The 16,494-nt window shown below is 33.3% G+C and overlaps 1 protein-coding gene across 1 annotated transcript; it reads left to right on the forward strand.

Moving 5' to 3' along the window:
* Positions 1-764: 764 nt before the first annotated feature.
* Positions 765-9,197, forward strand: ciao2a (cytosolic iron-sulfur assembly component 2A). Its single transcript, XM_058766325.1, has 5 exons — positions 765-940; positions 3,789-3,953; positions 6,071-6,120; positions 7,103-7,148; positions 8,318-9,197. Exons 1-5 carry the CDS (start codon positions 829-831, stop codon positions 8,416-8,418), a joined length of 474 nt encoding a protein of 157 aa, XP_058622308.1. The 5' UTR covers positions 765-828; the 3' UTR covers positions 8,419-9,197.
* Positions 9,198-16,494: the final 7,297 nt, after the last annotated feature.

A 16,494-nucleotide genomic window follows, 5' to 3' on the forward strand; every position in this document is an offset into this window, starting at 1 on the left:
ATCGGTTTTGAAATACTGATTTCACAATATGATTTTCTCAAAAAACAAACAAACAAACAAAAAACCTAGAAATGAAAAGTGTCCATTTATTAATTGTCAGACAAAATGCTGCACATTTCTTTGTAAAATTGAAATGTCAAACAACAAAACTTTTAATTGAAATTATAAAACAACCCCAATCAATCAAATGAATAACACAAATGAAAGAAATCTCACATGCAGCATGAGCAGTTTTTAATCTAAATTGTATTGTATAATTTCAAAATTTGAAGGAAAAACAAAACGGTCTGACTTTAGTTTTGTGAAACTATTCTACTTAAAACATCTGCACGAAACAAAACAGCACATGGACTGAATGAGACGCAGATTCACTGTCTGCCAACAGGTGGCAGGTGAACAGCAATTAAACATCGTTTCCTTGGTTACCGCTGTAAACAAAGCAGCGCTGCGGGTGTGAGCACATTTGTCATTTTCATTTGTGTGTGTAACAACGAAATACTGTTTTTGGATGCTAACATAAAAAACTATAACACAGAACAAGACAGCAGTCTACATCACAAACAAACAAATGAATAAATGCGTATATTCATATTTTATATTCAAATAATTCTGATATTTATTCTTTTATTTCACATTAATTCATACTTAACATTTTTAAATGATTAAACCATTGCTTAAAATCAAATAAAACTATCTCAAAGAGTTTGAATGAAACTCGTAATGCAGCCGGTGTGATTCATCGACGGCTCTGTGCTCGGCGCTCGATCGCTCTGGTCTGTGTGAAGGCGGAAGTGCGGAAGCAGAAATGGAGATGGAGCGGAGCGGATCATGGAGCTCGTGTCCGGTCTGCTGAACCGAATCTGGCTTTTGGCGGGACTTTCTGACGCGACGGATGCCAAGAGAAGCAAGAAGATGGAGGAAAAAGCGCTGGAGGTGTACGGTGAGTCACGGTGACCTTAACAAACACGCCCTTCTGTGTTTACCGTCGTACAGGGAGAGTGTCAGAGAGAAATACCGTGGTATTCAATTATTACATGTCCACAATAAATAACAAGGTTTTACCATGGTACAGTGACGGCGTCAGGTGGCAATACTACGGTACATTAATGTATACCACAGTATTGAATCATTACCATAATCATATACCGTGATATGTTAGTAGCCTACTTATAATAATACAATTATATTACCACGGTACATATCCACTGTAAAAAACAAGGTTTTACCATGGTACATTAATGATGTCAGGTAATACAATGGTGTTTTATATACACTATGGTATTGAATCATTACCGTAATAATACAACCATATTTTATGTGGTTATATGGTATATACTGCAGTACTGAATCATTACCATACTCCATATTTACTTCAAAGAATACCATGATGTTATTATAGTACATGTCCAAAATAAACAAATGAGGTATTACCACGGTACAGTGATGGTGTCAGATGGAAATACCGTGGAACTTTAATATACAGGTGCTGGTCATATAATTAGAATATCATCAAAAAGTTGATTTATTTCACTAATTCCATTCAAAAAGTGAAACTTGTATATTATATTCATTCATTACACACAGACTGATATATTTCAAATGTTTATTTCTTTTAATTTTGATGATTAGAGCTTACAGCTCATGAAAGTCAAAAATCAGTATCTCAAAATATTAGAATATTACTTAAGACCAATACAAAGAAAGGATTTTTAGAAATCTTGGCCAACTGAAAAGTATGAAAATGAAAAGTATGAGCATGTACAGCACTCAATACTTAGTTGGGGCTCCTTTGCCTGAATTACTGCAGCAATGCGGCGTGGCATGGAGTCGATCAGTCTGTGGCACTGCTCAGGTGTTATGAGAGCCCAGGTTGCTCTGATAGTGGCCTTCAGCTCATCTGCATTGTTGGGTCTGGTGTCTCTCATCTTCCTCTTGACAATACCCCACAGATTCTCTCTGGGGTTCAGGTCAGGCGAGTTTGCTGGACAATCAAGCACAGTAACACTATGGTCATTGAACCAGCTTTTGGTACCTTTGGCAGTGTGGGCAGGTGCCAAGTCCTGCTGGAAAATGAAATCAGCATCTCCATAAAGCTTGTCAACAGAAGGAAGCATGAAGTGCTCTAAAATTTCCTGGTAGATGGCTGCGTTGACTGTGGACTTCAGAAAACACAGTGGACCAACACCAGCAGATGACATGGCAGCCCAAATCATCACTGACTGTGGAAACTTCACACTGGACTTCAAGCAACATGGATTCTGTGCCTCTCCACTCTTCCTTCAGACTCTGGGACCTTGATTTCCAAATGAAATGTAAAATTTACTTTCATCTGAAAAGAGGACTTTGGACCACTGAGCAACAGTCCAGTTCTTTTCTCCACAGCCCAGTTAAGATGCTTCTGGCGTTGTCTCTGGTTCAGAAGTGGCTTGGTAGCCCTTTTCCTGAAGACGCCTGAGCGTGGTGACTCTTGATGCACTGACTCCAGCTTCAGTTCTCTCCTTGTGAAGCTCTCCCAAGTGTTTGAATCGGCTTTGCTTGACTGTATTCTCAAGCTTGCGGTCATCCCTGTTGCTTGTGCACCTTTTCCTACCCAAATTCTTCCTTCCAGTCAACTTTGCATTTAATATGCTTTGATACAGCACTCTGTAAACTGCCACACCTTTTAGTAATGATCCTCTGTGACTTACCCTCTTTGTGGAGGGTGTCAATGTTCGTCTTCTGGATCATTGCCAAGTCAGCAGTCTTCTCCATTATTGTGGTTTCAAAGAACAAGAGATACCCAGAATTTATACTGTAGGGATGGTCATTTATTCAAACTCAAATGTAAATATTCTAATATTTTGAGATACTGATTTTTGACTTTCATGAGCTGTAAGCTCTAATCATCAAAATTAAAAGAAATAAACATTTGAAATATATCAGTCTGTGTGTAATGAATGAATATAATATACAAGTTTCACTTTTAGAATGGAATTAGTGAAATAAATCAACTTTTTGATGATATTCTAATTATATGACCAGCACCTGTATACCATAGTACTTTAATATATACCATATACCATAGACTCATTACCATAATCACATACCATAATATTTTCCTCCTACTTCATGATATTACAATGGTACGTGTCCAGAAACATGAAAAACCGGTATTACCATGATACACTGATGGTGTCAGCAGGAATTGCTATGGTATTTTTATATACACTATGGTACTGAATCATTACCATATCCATATCATATTTTTACCTGGTACTTATGCCATCATATTACCATGGTACGTGTCCACAATAAAAAAAAAAAAAAGATATTGCCATGGTAAATCGATATATATATATGTATATGTATGTGTATGTATACAGTCATGGCCCAAAATATCGGCACCCTTGGTAAACATGAACAAAGAAGGCTGTGAAAATTAATCTGCATTGTTAATCCTTTTGATCTTTTATTTAAAAAATTCACAAAAATCGAACCTTTCGTTGGATAATAAGAATTTAAAATGGGGGGAAATATCAGCTTTATATATATATATATATATATATATATATATATATATATATATATATATATATATATATATATATATATATATATATATATATATATATATATATATATATATATACACACACCATGGTACAGAATCATTACCGTAATATTTACCTATACAGTACTCATACATCACAAACAGTGTATTGCTGTATATATTGATGGAAAGCATGGTAAATTCTTGTCATGTATTCACAGATGTTTTTCTGAGAGTTGTGTTGGTGATATTTTTGCAGACGTGATTCGGACGATCCGTGACCCGGAGAAGCCCAATACTCTGGAGGAGCTGGATGTGGTGACGGAGAAGTGCGTGGAGGTCCAGGACCTCGGAGACGACGAGTATCTGATCATCATCAAGTTCTCTCCAACCGTCCCGCATTGCTCTCTGGCCACTCTGATAGGTGTGTGTGAGAAATAAGATAAGACGAAACAGTCACATGACCTCAGACGAGCATCACTGCATTTCACAGATAGCAGAACAGACAATACTGAAACCACTCCACACTGCACAGCATCAAAAACCACAAACACAAGCCGACTGCATTCAGTGAATCAGTCAACGCAGAAAACAAACGCCTTTACAGAAGTAGTTCATTATGTGGCTCTAATGATCAGATTACTGACGTCCATTTAGTGTCACATGCAGCTTCAGTGTCTGCGTGTTAACAGCGGACCTTATGAATAAATAATTATACTTATTAATAATTTCAATACACAGTATGCGTAAGAGGGTGAATGTCACAAAGCACCATATTTCACTACACAAATCAAGACAAATTATATTTATAGAAATTAATTATTAATATAATATTTTGCATTAAGAAAATGCAACCTATTAGGGAATTATTTTCATAACAATTTAATGAACAATTTTCAAGTGCTTTTTTTTCTTGCATAAATTAAAGGAAGAACAACAAAAACTCCCATGTATAAATAAAATCTCTCTCTCTCTCTCTCTCTCTATATATATATATATATGTAATATGTATAATAATAATAACACGATATGCAAATATAATAATATACAGATATATATATATATTAATACAGTAATATTTTTCAGCAGTACATTAATAGAGTACATTCATAATATTGAATTTTCTTGCATTAAAGGAAAAACAAATACTACCATGATGTATAAATAGATAAATATAATATATATATATATATATATATATATATATATATATATATATATATATATATATATATATATATATATATATATATATAAAACTATTAAATACTTGATAATAAAATATAGTATTAATTTAACAATTTTTTGTATTTATATAAATATAATATAATAATATTAAAAAATTAATAAGGCAAATTTAAATGTATAATTTTTTCAGCAGCACATTAATGAGAAAGCCTAACATTTATCGTCATAATGTAAATATAAATGTCGCAATTGAAATAAAAATGTAAATTCTTTAGATTTAGAGGCCGAGGGTGTTCATGGCAGGTTTTTTGTATTTCTCAAACATAAAGGTTTCTTCCTGTATTGATTCAGTCATCGATCTACACTGCTAATCAGAAGCGTTATTGATTGGCATCATGAGATGCTGTGCTTCTGAAGTCTGTAACTTTTCCCCCCAAGAGCTACGTCTGATCAGACTTTCTGAGCAGCAGCATGATGTGTGTGTGCAGCACAGACTATAGAGATCATGGGTAATCAATGTGACTTTTATTTTGACGGCGCAGAGAACGATTATGAACTGATTATGTGTCTAATAATCAGATAGAACTGTTTAACAAATTAAGTGTTTTTTTAATTTTTTTAATAAATGTTTTAAAACATTCCATGAATGTTAAGAGAGCATTCCATTTGATCGTTTTGCAAACATTATGGAAGTGTTACTTTTGAATGTTCTCTGTCCATTCTAAAACAAGCAGTAACATTTAAAAACAATTCTAGACAAACATCCAACTGAAACAAATTTGAACATCCATGAACAAATTTCTATTAACATTACTGGAAAAATACCTTATCAGAGCAATAGTAATAAGTAAAAAAAACTTAAATTAAAACAATGAAATGTATTAAAAAATGCTGAAATGTCTCAACAATATTTTGTTAGAATATGTTTACCCTGAAATATTCAAAATTATTTATGACACAAATTGAGAAGGAATGGTTTCATGCAATCGGCAGGCTAGAACAATGTTGCACGAGCCATGTTAGCCATGATATCATTTTCTTTGACCTTGTTTTTAATGACAAATTTGTCTCAAAATGCCATAAAACTGCCAGTTTTAGTGAGTTCTGGCCTTCGTGAAGCTCCATTATAATTTCTTAGACTCAAGGTGCACTTGTTGTTTCTTTCCTCCAGTCGATATGTGCAGAGTTTAATTAACCCCTGTCGGTCACACAGACTTGTAAATATACCCTCATTATTCATGCTGTACCTCGGCCTCTTGATCTCCCGAGAGCTGCTCTAGAGGCTTTAAGGAGGTCGAGCGTCTGATCTACAGCGAAGGGCTAATTAAACTCTTTTATTTTCTCTTCTTGCAGGTCTGTGCTTACAAGTCAAGCTTCAGCGCTGCCTGCCGTTCAAGCACAAGGTACGTCCTCATCATTAAAGCTCACCTTCATTCAGCGCATCTGTTTTTTGATTCCCTGGATGTTTGGAGGTTGTGTTTTTAAGAGAGTAAAGAGTCTCCTCTGCCCTCCTCATGCCGTGCAGGTCTTTACGTCATAGATACAAACTTCTCACCTTTTAGTGACAACTCGCCTTTTTGAGATCAAAATAGGTCACCTGTGAGATTTGCTTAGAGCTGGTTGTTTCAATAATTTTTGTATAGTATTTTCTTTACTCTGTCTAAAAATGGTAATATTTGAGGTCTGAGATATGGAAATTCACGGTGAAGAGAGAGAGGGCAAACATTTTGCATTTTAGGTCAGCGTTGCCGTCTAATCAGCCAAAATTGTCTTAAATAGCCTGCATTGCACTGCATCTTTTATAACATGGGATTTTGACTGAATATATTAAATCTTGACTTTTGTAAAATGTTGCAACAAGATTTATTTATTTTTTTTTGTGTGTGTGTGTCTGAAAAATTACAGTTTTGGACATATACCCCCGGTTTCACAGACAAGGCTTAAGTCTAGTCCTAGACTAAAATGTAAATCTGAGCTGTTTCAACTGAAATAAACTTTTTGTCTGAAGATGAACACCAGTAATGTTTATAAAAATTACTTAAATGTCCTAATTGAAATATGGCCTAATCCTGGCTTAGTCCAAGCCCTGTCTGTGAAACCGGGCCATAAGGTAATAAAAAAATACCTTAAAGTAACCACAAATGAGCAAATACCGTTTAAATGAAATTCTGTGTGGAGCATATGCCGCGATCCATGCAATGTTCTCACCTTTTTTCTCCTTCCCTGTTTGCCTCTCTGCACGTTGATGAAAGGCTGTTAAATGAAAGCACAAGCGACAGCTATTGTCCGGAGCGGCCTGACTGCTTTCTGTTTCTCTGTGATGTTTCGTGTCTCTTTCTGGTGTCTTTTTTTCTGGCCTCTGATCGCATTTTCTCTCCCTTCCAGCTGGAGATTTACATAACTGAGGGAACGCACTCGACCGAGGAGGATAGTGAGTGTTCATTACAACAGTTTCTGCCTTTTTAAATCTTCAAACAGCCCTCGGGCTCAGATGCATGCTTGTTTTCACGAACCCATGCGTTTCCAAATGTGTCAGATTCGCATTTGCATTTGCACCATATACGATCTGCTTTTGCACAATTTTACCGTCTTAAAAATGCACCAGATAACATGTCGATGCACTGTATATGCTGAGTGGTTAAGTCAGGTTTTGGGGTTTTCTTTTAGATCTAGTACTGATATGTAGTAAGCAGGGTGCTGATAATAAACTCCATATACATTAAACTATTTAATTACAGTAAATAATACGCACACACAATTACTGAAATGAAATGCTTCTGATTTTCACTATATAATTCACTAAAACATAAATGTAAACTTTACGTAGACAAGCTTTTCATAGATTTTGATACAATTTTTGTTTTTGACTAAATGTGGTATTAATTGCAGTCAATAATACATGTATAAATTTAAGCTTTTAAACTTTTTTTTATTTTATAAAATACATGCATATATTTCACAATATCTCTATCTATATAGAAAATATACATGTATATGTGACCTGTGCCTTTCAAAATGAGCAAATTTTCAAAAATAAATAATTTTTGTACATTAAATACATATATAAATTAAAAATAATTTTATTTAATATATATATATATATATATATATATATATATATATATATATATATATATATATATATATATATATATATACACACACACGTTTATACACACATACATGCATATATAATTTTAATGTTTATTTAATTTCATTTTTATGCATTATTTGCCATCATTATATTTGATTATTTACAATAAAATGATTAAAAATAAAAAATTATCAAATATAATGATGGCACATGATTCATAAAAATGAAATTAAATAGACATTAAAATTAAATGTAATTATTTTACAGAATTTGTACCCAAAATTATTGGATGGATGTTTATGCAATCATCAAACACCAGCACAATGTTTAACTGGTTGAACTGGGTTGTATTACTAGACACCGACGATCATCTGTGAATATCATCTGCATAACTGACCTGATTTGGCAAGTATTGAGATCCGCATCTGTAGGGGGCGATTGTATCAGTGTGAGATGGAGTCGGTGGTGTATCTCTTAACTGGTTTTGCTGTGTGGTCCTCTCACAGTTAACAAACAGATCAATGATAAGGAGCGTGTGGCGGCCGCCATGGAGAACCCCAACCTGCGGGAGATCGTGGAGCAGTGCGTGACCGAACCGGACGACTGAAACCGACTGATGAAACCTTACTCTGTAAACAGCAGAAAACGCGATCGATACGCAGCGATGGCCTTCATGTCTTCAGAACAGCAGGGCTTCAGAGAGCTGGAGGTCTCTGGCCTTTCTGTTTGTTTGTTCGGCTCATTGAAGAACAGCATTCCTCAAGCTTGAGAGACAAAACACAGCCACTTCCTGTTGAACTTCCTGGCTAAACAAGGCATCAAACCATAAAAGAAACAATATTTCACCCAAGAATTGAGAGATGAACTAACCCTCGTGTCTTCATCTGACTTTTTGTTTTGAAACGCAGAACGCCTGAGCTTCGGTTTCTATACATAAAATGCTCCAAAAGATACAAAAAGCATTAAAATGATCATTTATGAGCCCAAGTATGACATTTGAGACTCGTGACCTAAATGCAATGGTTTATGATGACTGTGATGATGCTTTTGGAGCTCATCTGCATCCGTCCTCATTTGCTTTCACTGTATGGAAAAGAGCAGCTTGGACATTCTGTGTAATATCACACATTTAGTTCTCCACAAATGAAAGTCGGTCAAACAGGTTTGGATTAAATGAGTAAATTATGATAAATTTAATGTTTTTGGGAAAGAAAAACAACAAATGTCAGAGCTCTGTTATCGATCCTGCAGATTATATGTGAAATGAACTACTTTATGTAAAAAAAATCAGTGATAGACAATGAGTTTGTAAATTTGATTTTGTAAGGTAAAAGTATATATTTGTAGAACTCAAGATCTTACTTGAATAAAAACCTTCTCAGAGAAGTTATGTTTGTATTTGTGTTTTATATAAGCCTGGAGTTAATCAAATCATTACAGCTTCTATATTGCGAGTATGAAATCTCTAAATTATTTGTACACATTATCTATCACAGCAGGCTGGAAAACTTAATATTTAATGAAAATATGTGGTACCTGGTTAAATGGAATTAATAACAACAACAATAACAATATATTTCATACAAAATATGTATATTTAAATAAAAATAATTGTGTATAAGTATTTTAAAAATAATCATTCTAAATGTATATTTAAATACAAAAGTCTAATAAGAAAAGAAGTCTTTTAAAAAGTAATGTTAATTATTTATATAATTATTTTGATGATAACGACAACAATATAAATATAATTCACACTAAATTTCTAAATGTATATTTAAATTAAAAATAAATTAAAACATTTTAAAATTCAGTCGAATTAATACTTATTAATAACAACATTTCTAAATGTAAATATAAATTAGAAAATCATATTAAATAATTATTATAGTTAATGATATACTAAAATTACTATAATAACAAAATTCATACTAAATAATTTATAAATGCATAATAAAAATAAATAAATTGCTTAAAATAAATTGAGTTATTAGTAATAAATTATAATATAAATATTTAAATAAATAAAAATAATTAATCATAATTTTGTTTAAGAAATATTTATAATAATAATTTGATCATTCATTTTGCCCAGAAGGCCTTGATCTTTATATTTTTCCATCTGTCGTAGATGCTGTAGTGACACAAGATGCCTAATGGTGGCGCTCAACATCCTTGCAGTCGTGCACATCAGTGAGAGACTATTTACCGTCTGCCAGGATCCGCTTCAGCGTCTCAACACAACACACACTCGAGAAGACACAGTCTGGCAGCGCCACGCTCATTCTCACAGAGTTACTGTACAATGCAAACTAAAAAGCTCTTATGTTGCATTTCATTCAGCCAGGCAGGTCACTTCAGAACAAAGACTTCTTTAAGATGATCATTACGTATTAAATGTTAGTTAAATTGCACTTGACTGACTGCAGCTTTAACATCAAGCCAAGCATCCAGTATTTAACAGGCTTCAAGGCCAGTTTAATGAAGGTGTCACTTTCTAGAGTCAAATGTACATAAACGCAGATGAAGTTGTTAAACTAGTCTGAGAAATAATGATGAAGACTGTCAGCGGTACAAATACACCAGCACTGCTGGCACTGTCCAGCTCCTCACATATTTACTCCAAAACCTCTTGCTAAACGACAACATTAATGTGTTTACTGTCTGGATGCTGATTGGTTTCATCGATCGCTGGCAGCCGCGGGTAACCAGATTGATTGTGCTAATAGCTGCTAATTACAAAAGCCTGTAAAGATCTACAATAACATTAAAGCACAATTGTGTTGCGGCGTTTGTGGTCATTTACATAATCAGTGAATTTCTTGTCAAACTAAATTGTGTTTTTGGTGCTTTTGCACATTTAGCCACACATCGATCTTAATGCATAAGCAAAATGCAATTTCTGAGAAATTCTTGTGTACAAATCAATGATAAAGTCATAAATGTTAACACATAGATTTTGTCCAATACACTGTACAATGATTTTTCAAAGATTATTCGAAAAGAAAATGCAATTTAAGTCTTTTTACTCCAAAATTTAACATTTAATAATTAATAACAAATAATTGTATTTTTAAAAGGGGAAAGTCCTTTTTTGTACATTTAAGAGTCTCTAGAATTTTTTTTATTTTTGTTATTTTTCACATCAGACTGGACAAATTATGAAAATTCATTTGATAGATAAATAATTAAATATTTAAAAAATATATAAACAAGGATATTTAAATTTTAAATATAATTATATCATTATTTTAAATAATAACAATAATAATGTGATAATTAATTTTGTGTTGCGTTTGATAAAAAATTATCATTCAGTGTCCTACTTTCTATTTCTTCAATTATTTGCAAGGTTCACTATCAATTTCTTATTAACATTACTATTGTTATGGAGTAACTTGTTATTTTAGTATCATTTAGATACTTTTAGGGTTTTTAAATTAGGATTTATTTTTTGTTTTCATTTGAATTTTAGTTAAAGTTTTGTTGTGCATATTTGTCACTTATTATTATTTTTTAAAATATCTGAATAGTTTTCATTCATTCAAGTCAGTTTTAATTATTTTAGTTTTTAGTGTATCAAGAAACTAAATGAAAATGAGAGATGCTGCCTTGGCAACAAACTGAAATAAAATATTTAGTGTCAGTTTTAGTAAACTATATTAACCCTGCTAACTAACAATATCAATTATGCTGTTACTGAAACATTGTTTGAAAATGTCCTTGAAATATTGCATCAAAATGCATTGCTCTGTAACGCTTGATTGGCATCATTATGCAATCAGAACTGATTTCTTGCAGTAGTTTCACGTGTCTCATAACCCTCGGCTTTCAGTCTGGAGTCACAAACTCTGTGCATAATTTGTAAAAGTGTATCTTGACAATGCTCTCATTCCCAATTCCAGGTAATCAGTCTCTCTTCCTCAAGGAAAAAGCCTTGGCTGGAAACACAGAGACACATTATCTCGTAATACACACTGTGAATGACAAACGAAGGCACCGAATCCGCTGGAAAGCCGGCACATTTCTGCACAACAGAGCTTGATTTTGAGTCCTAAACCCTGACGAGAATTAGCATCCGAGCCAGAGATTCCCTCGAGTCGCGTTTTTCAATTTATGAGTAAATTAAGGTTTGTGGTGAACATTACTTGAAGAGAGACCCTTTTGTTCTGAAACGCAGTCGGAGTTTGGAAACATTGGTGTGCTTTAAAATTTAAAGTCGCTATAAAGGCTTAAAGGTTATGTGCCTGATGAATTGGACAGCCTTGAAAATCACATTTTTTAACTGGCAAATGAGAAAAGCCTTTCCGTTTATCTCACAAATTGACACCATGACTAAATGGCTGTATTTATTCTGCACAATGTTTCTTTATTAAATGTTTTATCTAATTTGATCATGCTTTTCATAGTCACCCAGCTAAAAATGAACATTGACATTCTAAAACTTTGCAAGATTGTTTAGTGTTTTGAAAGAAGTCTCTTCTTTTCATCAAGGCTGCATTTATTTGATCAAAAGTGCAGTAAAAAATGTGAAATATTATTCCAATTTAAAATAACTGTTTTCTATGTGAATATATGTTAAAATGTAATTTATTTCTGTGATCAAAGCTGTATTTTCAGCATCATTCCTCCAGTCTTCAGTGTCACATGATCCTTCAGAAATCATTTTAATATGCTGATTTGCTGCTCAACAAACATTTCTGATTATTATCCATGTTGAAAACAGTCGTGCTGCACAATATTTTTGTGGAAAGCATGATATATTTTATTTCTTCAGAATTCATTAATAGACAGTTCAAAAGAACAGTGTTGATTTAAAATAGAAATCTTTCATAACATCATAAATGTCTTTACTGTCACTTTTGATTAATTCGAATAAGGCCTTGATGAATAAAAGTAGCAATTTATTTAACAAAAGTTTTGTATTTCACCAACGGTTTTGCCTGATAGCTTAGTTTTAAGCTCATGCGTATGCTAACAGCTAGCCTAGCTAATACTAAAAGCTGAATAAAAATTTATTTCAGCAGATTTATAATTTACAGACTTTCTCTTCATGGGCAAGAGGACCAAAGTTACTGCTCTGACCCGATCTCATGAATTTTCATGAGAAAAATCTCACGATTTTCTGTTTCTATTTGCCTACTATTTATATGCAAAAATAAACTTTGGCGTGCATATGATACGCAATTGTTAGGTTTAGGGGTGTGGGGTAGGTGCGTATTATATGCACGCCAACAAAGTGCGTATGCACGCAAAAGCTGCGTATTATGCACGTCAAACACGTGCGTATCATATGCACGCCAAAGTTTATTTTTGCATATAAATAGCACGTAAAATATAAAAGAATAAAAAGTGCAATTTGTGCACTTGGTCTCTTTTCATGAGATGATAAGACCAAGAACATGCATTAAGACAGTAAATGTCAGTTTTGAATGTTCACGTGCACATTTTTCCTCAGTAAATGTGAATGCAGCTCATCCAGCGCTCCTGTGTCACAGCAGCTCTGTTATTACACAGAAAGCTCTCGATCGGCTGACGGCCCTCGTTTTACAGGTTTGTGAACCAGACGACACGACACGACGCAAACCGACAGCGTCCAATTCATAATTGCACCATTTCACTTCATCACGCTCGTGCTACAAAGTGTTGTTTAAACAGCTGTTTATTACGGATGGCGGATTTGTGAATATGTGCATTAGAATATAGGCTATATTAGAATCGTGTTCCCTACGGGTATTTCGATTTGTTTTATTTACCGTGTCGTGCCTGTGGTGAGAGTTGAGGAAAATATTCATAATGCCATAATTCAGAGGATGTTATTAGGTTCAGAAGCGCATGAGGAGGATATTCATGATGCACCTGGGGATATCAGAAATTATTAATGGGAAAACTTTCATTCCACACCGTCCTTTATCTTTGTCAGAGACTCACCTTGCTCTTCTCACCAAGGCTGCATTTATTTCATTAAAAGTACAGTAAAAAGTAAATATTATTACAATCAAAAATAATTTGAATACATTTTAAAATGTAATTTATTGCTGTGATCAAAGCTTACAAAATTTACAAAAACAATATTTGCTAAAATGTTTAAAAAAATATTTTAAATAACTATATTTCTTAAATATATATAAAATAAGATAGAAATAAATTAAATTTACAAATATGTGTTTAATAAAAATTAATAGAAATAAATTTTTAAAGCATTAATATATTGCCCTCAATGTTTCAGTTGAAGATAATACATTTGCATTTATTTATTTATTTATTTTTTGCTGTATGGTAACATTTCTATCATGATTCTTTGATGGAAATAAGGTTCAAAAGAACAGCATTTATTTGAAATAGAAATCTTTTGTGACATTATAAATGTCTTTACTGTGAATTAAAATTTTAATAATACAATCATTAAAATCATCCTAACTCTAAACTTTTAGCAACATTTAGCCAGAACTTGTTCATGTTTTGAAATATTCATCAAACGGCAAATGCTGCAATGTTTTGTTTTGTCTAGTTTTGCCAGAGGACGTGATGAAGAGCATCATGGGCTGCTTTAAGAGCAAACTTGAGTGAATTTTGATAGTACAATAATAATAAAACAGAGTAATATCATCAGATGGTCATGTAGACAAGTGAGTTTTAAACTTTTTAATATGAAAATCAATCAATATGTATACACACATGCATTAACGCAGACTTCATTTATCATATACAGCCCAGCACAGCAGGATCATCATGTAACAGGTAGGACGAGGCTGGATTTCTCAGAAGATAATAAAAGGGGAGGGGGGAACTGTTAATAAACTATAAATCATATTGTAATTGTGTCTCAAATGAAAAAAATTGTCCAGTCTTAATAATATCAATCGATCTGCAGTGTTTGGTCAGGCAGTTTCATCCTGAGAAGAGACGTTCAGTTCTGGGAAATGAGACTAAAAGGAGCTCTTCACTGATCCAAACGTGTTTTACTCTGATACTCGGAGGATTCAAGTTGTATTTCCAGGGTTTTTCTGGATGATGAACACCAAAAGAAAGCATTATGTCAGGTCTCTCTCAGCACAGAGACGTTATATGATTCATTATGATGCTGCGTATGGCCCCAGTCTATAATCTGCATAATTACAAACTTACAGTACTGCAATGCATCAGCATTTTGTTTTGTTTTTTTCGCAAGTGAGCATCCACAATTATGAATTGCATGTTAAGAAACAACAGCACTGCAGAGACAGAAACAAAACCGAGTCACACAGTCACCCTCGTGAAAAAACGTAACACTTTTAAAGAAGTTCACTATGGAAAAAAGTCTAATTAAAAGTTTAACTTTAAAGTACATTTTGTTTTAATCTTTTGTTGTGCTTTAAATTTTAAAGTGTTGACTAACATCCCAAAAACGTGTAATTTGAACTGTAGTTATGCAATATAACATGTCAAATTAATATATTTACCAAATTGCAACTTCATCATTACAAATGTGTATTATAAATACATAATTAGCCTACAAGTTTTAATAGAAATGACAATGAAGTACTGTATATTTTAAATTCTCATCAGTGCAGTGATAAGTAATTATGAAATTATTACATGTAAAGATGTGCTTAAGTCCTACTGGTCAAAAAAGAAAAGAAAAAAGTAATTGCATTTAATATCAAATTTAAACTATAATACATTTGCATTTACTTGTAAATAAAATTTGTCCTTTATTTTAAGTTGCTGCTGTAGGTAATCTGTTTCTTTAATATTACCCATATTTTTATACAGTACTTTAATGCTGGTTAGACTGTAGTCCTGTACAATCCACTGCACGTTCACATGCACACCATATTCTGATATGAAACACCACTTTATGCATCACATCATTTCTTGACAATACAGAAGCTAAAGCGCTTGTCTCTGCCACTCATCTCGAAGGTTTTGTGCGTAATATTTCCTTGTTACTTTGACGGTATATGTGACTGACAGCATATGCATGCTTTGGATTCTGACAGAAACTAATCATCTCTTACAGCAGGACTCAACTGCAAGAAAAAGTAAGGTTTTTAGCATGAAGCATGAAGTATATTATATTTATATGCCTGTTATGTAATTGGCCAGAGGCTGTATGTTGTTTTGTACTATCATTGTTCCACAGAAAGGACATTAAAACATCCAATATGCAGAAAAAACGTTAAAACCTTCAGAAATCCTCAAAGACTTTGGCATGAAAACACAGAACAACATTCAGAATTACACTAGTTTGGAATAATGAAAATGTTTTGAAAGAAGACTCTTCTGCTCACTGAGGCTGTATGTAATTTCATGAAAAATACATAAAAATTGTGATATATTATTTTAATTTAAAATGACTGTTTTCTATGTGAATATTTAGTAAAATGTCATTTATTCCTGTGGTGCAATGCTGTATTTTCAGCATCATTACTGCAGTCTTCAGCGTCGCATGGTCCTTTAAAAATCATTCTAATATGCTGATTTGCTGCTCAAGATGTTACGGCCGGCTCATAGCCGCAACAAATAAAGGATCCATCAACCAAATTCTCAGAATAACAACCAAATTCTCAGAATAACAACCAAAGTTTATTACATAATTCTAGGGGTCTCACATAATATACCATGACATAAAATGGCAATTGAAAAGTCCGAGAATACGGCAAAACGACAGATCCCGTCAAGCGAGGCAATCCAAAACCAG

This window comes from Onychostoma macrolepis, chromosome 25, assembly GCF_012432095.1.
Source record: "Onychostoma macrolepis isolate SWU-2019 chromosome 25, ASM1243209v1, whole genome shotgun sequence".
NCBI lineage: Eukaryota > Metazoa > Chordata > Actinopteri > Cypriniformes > Cyprinidae > Onychostoma > Onychostoma macrolepis.

Excerpts from the sequence above, each read along its gene's own strand:
- ciao2a (XM_058766325.1), top strand. The coding sequence starts at position 829 with ATGGAGCTCGTGTCCGGTCTGCTGAACCGAATCTGGCTTTTGGCGGGA. Across the intron at positions 6,121-7,102 it reads GCCTGCCGTTCAAGCACAAG|CTGGAGATTTACATAACTGA; the intron begins GTACGTCCTCAT and ends TCTCCCTTCCAG. Across the intron at positions 7,149-8,317 it reads GCACTCGACCGAGGAGGATA|TTAACAAACAGATCAATGAT; the intron begins GTGAGTGTTCAT and ends GTCCTCTCACAG.